Source organism: Narcine bancroftii, chromosome 14 (genome assembly GCF_036971445.1).
Source record: "Narcine bancroftii isolate sNarBan1 chromosome 14, sNarBan1.hap1, whole genome shotgun sequence".
NCBI lineage: Eukaryota > Metazoa > Chordata > Chondrichthyes > Torpediniformes > Narcinidae > Narcine > Narcine bancroftii.
In genome coordinates this window covers 62,199,923-62,212,249 of record NC_091482.1, presented here as the reverse complement: position 1 = coordinate 62,212,249, position 12,327 = coordinate 62,199,923, and the positions used below count along the sequence as shown (strand labels likewise).

At 46.1% G+C, this 12,327-nt stretch overlaps 1 protein-coding gene across 4 annotated transcripts in view; it reads left to right on the top strand.

Annotated features, from left to right (window-relative positions):
* LOC138749535 (FERM domain-containing protein 5) overlaps window positions 1-12,327 on the top strand; it is an 89,427-nt gene that overhangs the window by 53,561 nt on the left and 23,539 nt on the right. For all 4 annotated transcript variants that reach the window (XM_069911004.1, XM_069911003.1, XM_069911002.1 and 1 more), the window contains 5 exons: window positions 6,239-6,281; window positions 8,708-8,786; window positions 10,000-10,097; window positions 10,654-10,777; window positions 11,358-11,445. In XM_069911004.1, coding sequence (XP_069767105.1) covers window positions 6,239-6,281; window positions 8,708-8,786; window positions 10,000-10,097; window positions 10,654-10,777; window positions 11,358-11,445 — 432 coding nt within the window. The remainder of the gene's footprint in view (window positions 1-6,238; window positions 6,282-8,707; window positions 8,787-9,999; window positions 10,098-10,653; window positions 10,778-11,357; window positions 11,446-12,327) is intronic.

Here is a 12,327-nt window from a genome sequence, read left to right as displayed (position 1 = left end):
ACAGAATGATTGTTCCAAAAGCATTATTTCCCAGAGCATGCCTTGGACTTTACAGTACAGCTTGTCAGCAAGTAATGAATGGCTTATGTTTTTACCAAAGTTCTTTCATCAATCTTGTCCATGACAAAAAATTGAGAAAAATTACTTGATGTGGGAATGAATTCATACTGAATGTGGAGCGAGATGGGAAATTGATCTCCGTCTGTGGGAACAGGCATTTGGAAGTCCGTTGGATTTCAGAATATCATGGGTGCTTGTTCACATGCAATCCATAAGTTGAATATTTGTAAGGTGGGGATGGCCTGTACTCTCGGCAAAATGTGAACCATTCCTTGTGCCAGTGTCTGCTGTATTTGGTGGGGATCAGCTTATGAAAACCCATTTTAGTACCATGGAGAGCACAGGACAATGAGTAAGGAAGTCAGAGCTAAGGGAGGGATTTGTGTCTCAGACCACTCCAACATAAGAGTGTACCATTCAATAAGATCATGGCTGATCTGACCGTGGACCCTGCCTTACTTTTTGTACACTATTATTTTTATGGGTTTAGAGTAATGTTGTAAGATGATTATAATATGAATGTTTGCACTGACGTTGCCACAAAACACTGAATTTAATGACTTGTTCATGACAACAAATTCTGATTCTGGACTCAGCTCTACCTGCCCACGTGTTCCCCATCACCCTTAATTTCCCTATTTTTGTTTTGTGAACAGTTCCCTGCAGCACTTCACTAACCATGATTGCCAAGCAGAGAAATGTCCACTTACTGCCTTCTAACCCTCAGTCATGGCAACCATTACCCTTAACTCCTTACAACCTTATCTCAAGTGGAATCCTTAGTGTGACACCTTACCGGCCCGCTCACTCTCCCCTCACCCGACTTGGTCCTGACCCTGCTTTTCTAGTCTCTCCTGTTCCCATCGTTTCCTTTGGGAGGGGGGGACCAATCAGCAATGGGCTGACAGACTCCAAACCCACCTCTTTCCCCCCCCCCTCCCCCCCCCCCGCCACCCATTGTTCCCACTCCTGGCCCAATTCTCAGGACCCCTCCCCTCCCCACCTCTCTCCCCCTCCCTGCTTTTAAAAATTCCTTCCAAAGCAATTTCATTGCCTTTGCAAAGGCACTTGGATCCTGGATGTCTGGCTTTCAGCAAAGCTCTTGCATTTTAAATGAGATCTCTTTTGTGAAGTCTTTGTTTGTGAAGTGACCTACACTAATCCCTACAATCTATCTCTTTTAAAAACAAAAAATATATATACCATAACAATACTTTGATGAAGGACTCTGGTGCTGTATCTTTGCTATATATAGCAGACAATTTGACCTGCTGAGTTTCTCCAGCATTATGTTTTTAACCCCTATCCCAGGATTCAGTCCACTGGTTAAAGAGTACCAAGGATTAATGATCCATTAGGGGAAGAAATTCCTTCTCATCCCTGACCAACAAAGCTGACCCCACCCCCAAGTCTCAGATGTGGTCCTCAGTTATAGAAAAAAGGACACAGAAATGCTGCAATCACAGTGTCTGCAGACTTTCATGCTTCACTCCTGGTTGTAGGTATCCCTGCTGGAGAACTCCCTGTCTGCACTGACTCAAGCTCTGAAGGAAGCCTGCATATTTTAATTACCACTCATTCTTCTGAACGAGAGACCACAGTCTGCTTCATCTCTGCTCCATCTCAAGCACCAATCGAGTGAACCTTCAGCGAATAGATGCCTTTGTAGAACAATTTATTCTTGTTCTGTATTTTCTTTGGAACAGAGACACGAGACCCTGTAATACAAGGCACATCATAAGGGAATTTGTTGGTGGAGGTCACTCTAGAAGCAGGAAGTGGTTAGTGGGTTGGGCAAAGAGGGGGTGAACTATGGGAGGCAGAAAGGGAAGTTGGAGTCCAATATCCCCACAACCCCCAAGCTATCAGCAAATGAATGGCATTGAGGTTTGGAGCAATTGTGGATTCAAGGGAAGGGTATGTCCTGTCCCCTTGTCATTTCTCTCTCTCTGTCCAACACACTGAATAACTCCTCTTCATCCATGGCTGTGCTTCAACAGAATTGTCCCTCACTGGGATTTTGTTTTTATATAATTTTTTATTTTTCACATTATGAACCATATCAACCAAAATATGAACAAACATTTCTCATTAAATTTACACAGTGGTCTTTTCTCTCCTTTTTTTTCCCCCCCTATCCCTCCCTCCCCTCTACCCACCCCCTCCAAAACCAATAAGTATTCAACATATGCAAAACAATAAAACCATAAAACAATATTTTTACACAAAGGAAAATAAACAAGAAAAATGCTTCATCTATTTATTGCACACTGAATCTAGTTGTTTTGTCTTCTTATCATTTTCATTCTCATTTTAGGGGATGGAGGTCCTCGGCATGTTCTCTCTGATATGTTCCATGTATGGTTCCCAAATTTGCTCAAACATTGTGACATTATTTTTTAAATTATAAGTTATTTTTTCCAATAGAATACATTCATTCATTTTCATTTCCTGCATCGATTTATCCATAAATTTGGCTACTTTATTCTTTTTACTTGTCTTTTGTCCAGTTTTATCCAACATTGGGTCCAAATTAAGGTTAAAATCCCCTCCTATCAATATATTTCCTTGTGTGTCTGCAATCTTAAAAAAAAATATCTTGCATAAATTTTTGATCCTCCTCGTTAGGTATATATATATTGAGCAAATTCCAAAACTGGGATTCTTCTTAAAGATGTATTTAATTCAAGGAGGCAGTAATGGGATGAGTAGTCACCTGGGCTACGGATTTCAGGCAGAAGGGATGAGGGAGATGTAACTGACACAGCAAGTGTGATTATAGGCCCCACTGCCTGAGCACCCAGACAGAGGGAACTCAACGTGATCTATCAGTGCAACAATGAATGAACACGTGAAGAAGCAATGTTACAGAGTGGAGGAAAAAAAGCAATTGAATGGGAGTGTTCAGGGACTCTTTCCAAGGGCCAGCACAAACAAATGGGCTGAATGGCCTGCTTTGGTGCAATCATGAGTGTGTGTGAAGGTGCTTGCTCTTTGTCAGGCAATGAGGAGGAATGGTTCTTTGAGAAACTCAAAGACTGCAGACATTGGAATCTTGAGCAAACATTGAGAAGCTGGAGGTTCATGGCAGGCAGTCAGCATCTGTGGAGAGGAAGGGCCGATATTAAGGGAAGAAAAAAGGGGGATAAGAAGCTGGGGAAGGGCTGAGGTGATAAGCTATTGGACAGAAGGTTGGAGAGGCAGAGGGACAGGGAAGGAGAGACCAACTTGGGGGCAGGGAGTTCAGTGAGAAAGGAAGAATGGAAGAAGGGAGAGAGGATATGGGAAGAGTGGAAGCAGATTTTGTGCACCCAAGGTTATGACATCACTTCCTCTGATCATCGTGGACTGATTCAGGGGCATGGGGCGATGGAGTTGTCTTGGGACGAGGAGGGGAGTAGACATGGGTATTGGAGGCCACAGGTGACAGAGCAAAGAGCCACAAAATATTAGGTCCAGTTTGCGGGTCATCTCCTGACCTTCCTGCCCCCACTGATGCCTCATTGGTTGAATGATTCTCCAACATCTTTGCACCCAGTGGAAAACTATTGGGTTTTCCCCAAATTTGATTAACCAGCCTTTTATGTCAGCTCCATTTCCAAAATCGAAACAAAAATTCCAAAGGCTATACAAGATTAATATTATTTAACACCGTTGGGGGTTCATTACTGTCAATTCATAGAACCCGAACCTGGCAGGACTGGGATTCCTGAAGGCTCCACCACGTTCAGGGAGCAAGGTTTGACATTGCAACAACCTTGCTGCATTTGGGATGGGATGGTTCTGCGGGCCAGCTTGAAGCTCAGCTGCAGGCAAGATCTCCTTTCACTGGAGTGACCTACAGTAATTAGGTTTGGATGATCTCACTGTGACTCAGGAGAAGTAAATTAATTAATCTGGATGGCTGCCAGGTTTCAACAAAAGAGATGATGTGCAGCATGGCAATACATAAGAGGGAGCAGTGGATGAAAGGATAGAGTGAAGGAGCATCGATGAAATGAACTAAAGACGGGCATAGTTTGGTCTCACTGGGTAGCTCTGCACCAAACTAGGGTAGCAGGCCCATGACAGGAAGGGTGGCTAAACAGGAGGGAGCATGGAGGGTGTGGGAGAAGGGTTGACACTTTGATCGTTTATCCATTCCTTTCTCATCATGTGGCCACAAATTCTTTGTTCCCAAACCCCAGGATTGGAACACGTCAGAGAACAGTTGGGATTCATGACCCTTTGCTGTGGGCCTGGAGTCAGTGGAATAAGTATCAGAGGGGATAAAAACAGAAAATGTCCTCCCAGAAAAACACATTAATGAACAAATAAGATTAAAACAACTTTCTAACATGCCCATCATAATTTTAACCAATATGTTTTGTTTTCCTGTGTTTTGTTTTGTTCCCCTCACTGCCAACATTTTGTTCGGATGTCTACTTACATTTTGCTCATTGATGGAGGGCTCAGGCCTGAAACATTGGTAGAAAATACATGATTTGACCTGCTGAGTTTTTCCAACATTGTTTCATTCAGTCATGATGTGTGCAGACTTTTGAGATTTGCTCATAACATTTTGTTTTTTGAGTTTGAAATTATTTTTAGAATGGATTCATCTTCTCAAACAAAATGAATGACACTAGGGAGGGATGCACCCAGTGTAACCTGCTACTGTCCCACTGGGGGGGATGCAACCAGTGTCACCCAACAGTGTCCCACTGGGGGGTGCACCCAGTGTCACCCATCACTCTCCCACTGGGGGGTGCACCCATTGTCACCCGCCACTCTCCCACTTCAGTATCACCCACCACTGTCCTACTGGGAGGGGTGCACACCCAGTGTCACCCATCACTGTCCCACTGGGGGGTGCACCCAGTGTCACCCACCACTGTCCCACTGGGGGGATGCACCCAGTGTCACCCAACACTGTCATACTGGGGGAGATGCACCCAGTGTCACCCACCACTGTCCCACTGGGGGGGGGGGAATGCACGCAGTGTCACCCACCACTGTCCCACTGGGGGGGGGATGCACGCAGTGTCACCCACCACTGTCCCATGGGGGGATGCACCCAGTGTCACCCACCACTCTCCCACTGGGGGGATGCACCCAGTGATACCCACCACTCTCCCACTGGGGGGATGCACCCAGTGTCACCCACCACTGTTCTACTGGGGGAGATGCACCCAGTGTCACCCAACACTGTCATACTGGGGGAGATGCACCCAGTGTCACCCACCACTGTCCCACTGGGGGGGGGGAATGCACGCAGTGTCACCCACCACTGTCCCACTGGGGGGGGGGGGACGCACGCAGTGTCACCCACCACTGTCCCATGGGGGGATGCACCCAGTGTCACCCATCACTCTCCCACTGGGGGGATGCACCCAGTGATACCCACCACTCTCCCACTGGAGGATGCACCCAGTGTCACCCACCACTCTCCCTCTCACTGGATTTAATATCTGAGAGGTTTTGGGTCCAATGTTGTGAGAGCCAATGCTAAATTCAGTGGCCCAGAGTGATCAGTGGAGCCACAATTTTGAATGAGGAATAACATTCTGTGCTGCAGGTGATATCAGTCCTGGAGGTTCTGAGCCATGGAATCTAGGATCCCACCCCCACCCACCTATTCCACCACTTACTTATGCTACCAGCTTTCAGAACAAATATGGAGGAGGATGGGATCCCTGATCTGGATCATTCCTGGATCATTCCTGGATCCAGAAAAGGTCCCACTCTCTAGGCTAGTTACTGAAATCACCCAAGACTGTGGTTCATAGGAGAAAGTTGGACTCCGAGATGAACCAGAGAAAGCTTGTGCAGAACTTCAGTTCATGCTGGTGGGCCTCCAGCTCCAGTCTGCCTTCTCCAGTGTCCTATTACCAGCATTCCATCCTCTTCCCGCTTGTGACAAAGGTGGGAGAGTCTCTGGCTTCTGCTTCCCACTGGGGTTGAGAGGACACAGTGGGAATGGGCACACACTCCCAGTCCCTCTTTCCTCTCCGTGGTTGAGCATTCCAATGATTTGCATTGCTTTGTACTTCACCTGGATGCCCCGTTGGTTCTGGTTCCAGAGATCGGGAAGAACGCATTAACCACCAAGACTTTCTTCCACCGACCTTAATGTAAATGCGTGACTTTGGCAAATTACATGGTCCTGGTGTTTAACCACGTCTTATTGTTTTTACAGCACTGGTTGGATTTCTCCAAGTCCATTATTAAACAAATGAAATGTAAGTTTTCAAATTATCAGCAGTATTTCTTGTTAAAATGTTATTAGTGATATTTTAAAATCTAATGAAAATATTTTGGAAGGCAGGTCAACCTGATGCTATTGCAGTGCCAATGACCTGGGTTCAAATCTGGCGCTTTCTGAAAGGATTTCTCCCCATGACTGCATGGGTTTCCTCTGGGTGCTCTAGTTTCCTCCCAGTTCCAAAATCGACAGGTTCATTTGGGTGTAATTGGGCGGCACAGGTTTAAATGGCCGGAATTGGATTTTGGCATGCTGTAAATAAATTGTAAAATATTCACTGTTTTATCTTTTCCTATGTTGTTCCATGCACTATGTCATTTCCAGTAAAGCAAATCAATAAAGCAAATCACATGTGCAAAAAAAACATTCTAAATTATTTTAGATCTTGTTTGTAATTTGACCTGTGTTCAATAGCTATTTAAAAAAATTTTAGACATACAGTACGGTAACAGGCTCTTTCGGCCCACGAGCCTGTGCCGCCCAATTACACCCAAGTGACCTACAACCCCCGTACATTTTTGAAGAGTGGGAGGAAATCAAAGTACCCAGAGGAAACCCACGCAGACGGTGGGGAGAATGTACCAACTCCTTACAGTCCTGGTCCTTGCAACCCCAGTTTCGTTTGCTGCAGCTGTAACAGTGTTGCTCTAACTGCTATGTCAACTGTGCCTTCAATTCAGTCGGTGACCGCATTTCAATCGGTCATCCCCTCTCCCATCACACTGAGTAGTCCCTGGGCTGTCCCTTGACACATTCACGTCGAGTCTGACTGACTAGACCTTGGGTCAATCAGGGGAGAAAAGGTGAGAGTGGACACATTAGTGGTTCGGGAGTAAGAGAGGGTGTTGTGGAAGTCATTAGTAAAAGGCTTTAATCTGGTCAAGCAGTCAGCATGGTTGATGAGGGTTCTTTGGAAACCAGTAGATGGGAAATACTTAGATATTCAAAAGGCATTCAACAGTACCACACAAAAGGTTATTTCAGAAGTCCTGGTTCTTAGGGTAATATATTGGCATAGATAGAGGATTGGTTAACAAACAAGAAATAAATAGGGAGAAAGGTTTGTAGGTGCAGCAGCCTATCAAGAAGGCTAAAGGAATATTGGCCTTCATTGCTAGAGGGATTGAATTAAGGAGCAGGGAGGTTATGCTGCAACTGTCCAAGGTACTGGTGAAGCCCCATCTGGAGAACTGCGTGCAGTTCTGGTCTCCTTACTTGAGGAGGTGGTGCAGAGGAGGTTCACCAGGTTGATTCCTGGGATGAAGGGGTTAGCCTATGAGGAGAGATTGAGTCATCCAGGACCGTATTCATTGGAATTTAGAAGAATGAGAGGGAATCTTATAGAAATGTATAAAATTATGAAAGGCATGGGTAAGATAGAGGTAGGTAAGTTATTTCTATTGGTGAGGGAGACTAGAACTAGGGGACATAGTCTCAAGATTCAGGGTGGTAGATTTAGGACGGAGGAGAGGAGGAACTGTTTTCCCCAGAGGGAGATGAATCGATGGAATTCACTGCCCATTGAAGCAGTGGAGGTGACCTCAGTAAATATATTTAAGACCAGGATGGATAGATTTTTACATAGTTGGGGAATTAAGGGATATGGGGAAAAGGCAGGTAGGTGGAGTTGAGCCTGATCTCATTGAATGGTGGAGTAGGCTCGATGGGCCGGATGGCCAATTCCTGCTCTTGTGTTCTTATATTCTCAGGGATTCCGTATCAGGCTAGGTGATCAGTACCTTGTAACTCTGTGGCAGCACTGGTGACTACAATATAAATTTGTGATTGCGAGAACAGAAGCAAATATTTGGTGGTGAAGTTTGTGCTTGATTCAAAGACAGGAGATAAGTTAGAAGGAGGCCAACAGTTTACAGAGAAATGATGGGAGGTGAAAAAGGGCTGAAATGTTGCCAAATGGAATAGGAAGAAATGAAATTGTCCTTTAGGAAAGAAAAATGATAAAAATAGATCATTAATTCTGGAGAAAGCTGCAGTACAAAGGGACTTTGTTCTCGAAACACAAAGCTGACAAATAGGTGGAGCTGGTCATTGTGGAGGTTAATGGAATGGAGGTTGGAGGAAGTCCGACTGAGACCACTGCTGGAGATCTGTGTGGAGTTTTGAAGGAATCATTACAGGTCATTTGGAGAAAGATCACTGGGATGATCCCAGTATGGAGGGCTTGTCTTCTGAGGAAAGGTTGACCGACTTCGATCTATACTCATTGTAATTTAAAAGAATGAGAGGCTATTTGAATGAAATGTAAGATTCTTGAGCAAACAGTGGGTCAGGTAGCATCCATGTAGAGAGACGGCCAATCGATGTTTTGGGTCAGTGGGATTGTTGGTTATTATGGGCCTGCTGCATCCAGAAAAATGACACGAACCTTTCCTCTGTTGGCAGCTCAACCTCCATACACTATGTGCTTCCGTGTCAAGTTCTACCCAACAGACCCTTCCACACTGAAGGAGGAAATAACGAGGTAAGGAGGTGCCAGTCGCCTGTTACTGGGCTAATGAAAGGTGAGGGGTATGTACAGTTATGAAAGGGATGGAGCAGAAAGAACAGCGATTTTCAAACCTTTTCTTTCCTCTCACATACCACTTTAAATAATCCCTATGCTGTCAGTGCTCTCAATTACTTAAGATGGGATGTGAGTGGGAAGGGAAGGTTGAGAATCACTGCTCTAGACCCAATTGTTACTGAAATATTTTGCTTGAGAAAAATTGTCATGGGCCCATTTCCTTTGGAGTTATGAAACCTAATGAGTCAATTAGGTACGATTAAAACAGTGGTTTTCAAACTTTTTCTTTCCACTCACATACCACTTTAAATAATCCCTATGCTGTCAGTGCTCTCAATTACTTAAGATGGGATGTGAGTGGGAAGGGAAGGTTGAGAATCACTGCTCTAGACCCAATTGTTACTGAAATATTTTGCTTGAGAAAAATTGTCATGGGCCCATTTCCTTTGGAGTTATGAAACCTAATGAGTCAATTAGGTACGATTAAAACAGTGGTTTTCAAACTTTTTCTTTCCACTCACATCCCACCTTAAGTAATCCCTTACTAATCAACAAGCACCAATGATATAGGGAATACTTAAGGTGGAATGTGAGTGGAAGAAAAAGTTTGAAAACCAATAAGATAGAGGGAGGAAAGTTGTTTCCACTGGTCGGTGAGGTTACAACTAGGGGCCATAACGTTAAGGTTCAGGGAGTAGATTTAGGATGGAGACGAGGAGGAACTGTTTCTCCCAGAGGATGGTAAATCTGTGGAATTCTCTGCCCAAGAAGGCAGTGGAGGCTGCCTCAATAAATATATTTAAGGCAGAGGTAGAAGGAGTTTTGCATGGTAAGGGGAGCATGCAGGTAGGTGGAGCTGAGTCCACACAAGTTATGATCTTATTGAGAAGCAGGGCAGGCTTGACAGGCCAAATGGCCTCCTCCTGCTCTTCGTACTTTTGTTCTTGTGTAGGGGTCAATGGATTATGGAAAGTTCTGGCAATGACAATCGCACTGTTCCGGGAGTCTTGCCCATTGCCAGCACATTTCACAGAACCCTGCCTTCTGTGACTCAGTCCTGGATCCACATCCACAACCACCCAGAGCTGCCCCTGGATATCCCACCCCAACCTGTGACTGACTTTCTTCCTTGGTGTAGCACCTGCCTTCACCCAGTCTGCTTCCTCTCCAGGTACCTGGTCTTCCTGCAGATAAAGCGAGATCTGTACCATGGCCGCCTGTTGTGTAAGACCTCAGATGCAGCGCTGCTGGCAGCCTACATCCTACAAGGTAACCCCTCCCTTCACAACAACAACCAGTCATACAACAAAATATGGCCGAGGCATTACAGGAACAGTGAACAAAATGTCAGTGAGCAAGGGTGAGAAAAGGCAGGGCCGGGTGGAGAGGTAGAGGTAAGGAGGTCAGAATGGGGGGAGGGGGGTGAGTTGAGGGTGAGGGGTCAGTGAAGGGGGAAAGGATGAGGGGATCGGGGTGAGAGGTTGGAGTGATGAGTTGGATTAAGGGATCGGGGTCAGGGTGACAATCAGAGGGGAGGGCAACTATCTTGGCCTTCTCCTGGGCTGCTATATATGGTGAGTCCCACCAGCTGTGGTTGATGTTGTCTATTCCAGCCCTTACTGTACTGTCCCAGTGGACACTGAGCATGTCACACAAGGGACCTCTCCGTGGTAAGTCCGTCCCTCTGCTCTTGCTGGGCCCCTCGCTCAGATGAGCTGGCCCACCACTCTAATTCTGTGCTAGCCGCTCACACCTCTGTGAAGCAAGGCTCTTCCATGAAACTTTTGTTTCATATATTTTTAGTGAAATATATTCTCAATTCTAGCTGAAATCGGGGACTATGATGCAGGAAAACATCCAGAAGGATACAGTTCCAAGTTCCAGTTCTTCCCTAAACATTCTGAGAAGTTGGAAAGAAAAATTGCTGAGATCCACAAAACCGAACTAGGGTACAGTAAGCTTCATGTGAACTCATGGGGGAAATTCTGTTGGGTACTTCCACAGAGAAGTTGACTGGATTGGGCAGGGAGCGAGTGGGGAATAGGAAGAGGGTGGGGAGTGGTTGGGGAATGGGAAGAGGGTGAGGAATGGGCAGTGGGTGGAGAGTGAGGAGGTGGATGGGGTGAGTGGGTGAGGCATGGGTTGAAGGGCCCATGAGCTTTTCTTTTCCTTTTTAGTCCTATGACTGGTTCATACAGAGACCCCTGGGGATCAGAGTTGGGGATAGTACAGGAAATGTCTGTGGGATGGGGTGTCTCCATCTGGGGAAGGATTATTTTGACTATGTGGGGCCTTTTCTGGTTGCTAGTTCTTTTAGTTGGTGGGGATTTTTCTTACTCATGGGGTAAGTGGCTGGTGGGGGGATTTGGCAGGAGGCGTTATCTAGCTGAGGGGGGTCTGACTGGAGGGGCATATAGCTAGAGGGGGTTATCTAGCTGAGTGGGTATCTGGTGGGTGGAGGGGTGTCTGCATGGGATGATATCTAGTGGGAGGGTTACCTCATTTACGGATTCCCTCCTGTCCACGTAGAGGCCAGTCTCCAGACACAGCAGAGCTGAACTTCCTGAAGAAAGCCCAGACGCTGGAAACGTATGGAGTCGATCCACATCCCTGCAAGGTAGGGCCTGGGGAGGGAAAAGAGGGGAGGGGATGGGGAGAGAGAAGGGAGAGGGTCTGAGGAGATGGAGATGGACTGGGAAGAGGGGTTGAGGGACTGGGTTTAGACCTCATGGCTATGAAGCAGAGCCTGGGCCCATTGCCTCTCCAGCCTGCGGATACTCACCCTAACACAGACCCCACACCAATCCACCCCCCTCACTGCTTGATAGTTAATTCATCTTTATTGTTTTGATGCCCTTCCAATGACTCCCCCAATCTTCTTCTACCCTTCCCATTCTCTTTCCCCCTTTTCCCTGCTATTCTGCTTGGTTCCAATGACCTGCTCCCGAACTGTAGCTCTCCCTCCATCCCCCTTTCCCTCCTTTCTCCCATCCCACTCTTTAGAGAGAGTCATGGAGTTCCACAGTATGGAAACAGGCTGTTCGGCCCAATGTGTCCTTACTGACCAAGCCAGTCCCATATGCGTTCAACCCATATCCCTCTAACCCAGCCATTCTAAACCTTTTTTCACCTCTGGCTCCCCCAGGATTCTGCTCAAAGTTTATGGGCCCCCTTCCCTTCGAAGCAGTCATGTTTTTGTTTCTTCCATTCTTCTTCCACCTGCATATAAAGTAAAAACAATATTTATGTTACGTGAGACGAAAAGAAAACAAGGCTTTCATTTAAATGTGCTGTGGCCCACAGTGGGGCTGTAGGGGTGCCATTGAGAATGGCTCCTCTCATCCATGTACCTGTCTAAATGCTTTCTGAATGCTTCTGTGACTTCCTCCAATAGCTATTCCATTTACCCACCACCCTCTGTACCCCTCAGCTCCTTTTCAAATCATTTCCTCTCACCTGGAGTTTTAGATTTCCCCTACCCGGGGAAAAGGTGTTACCT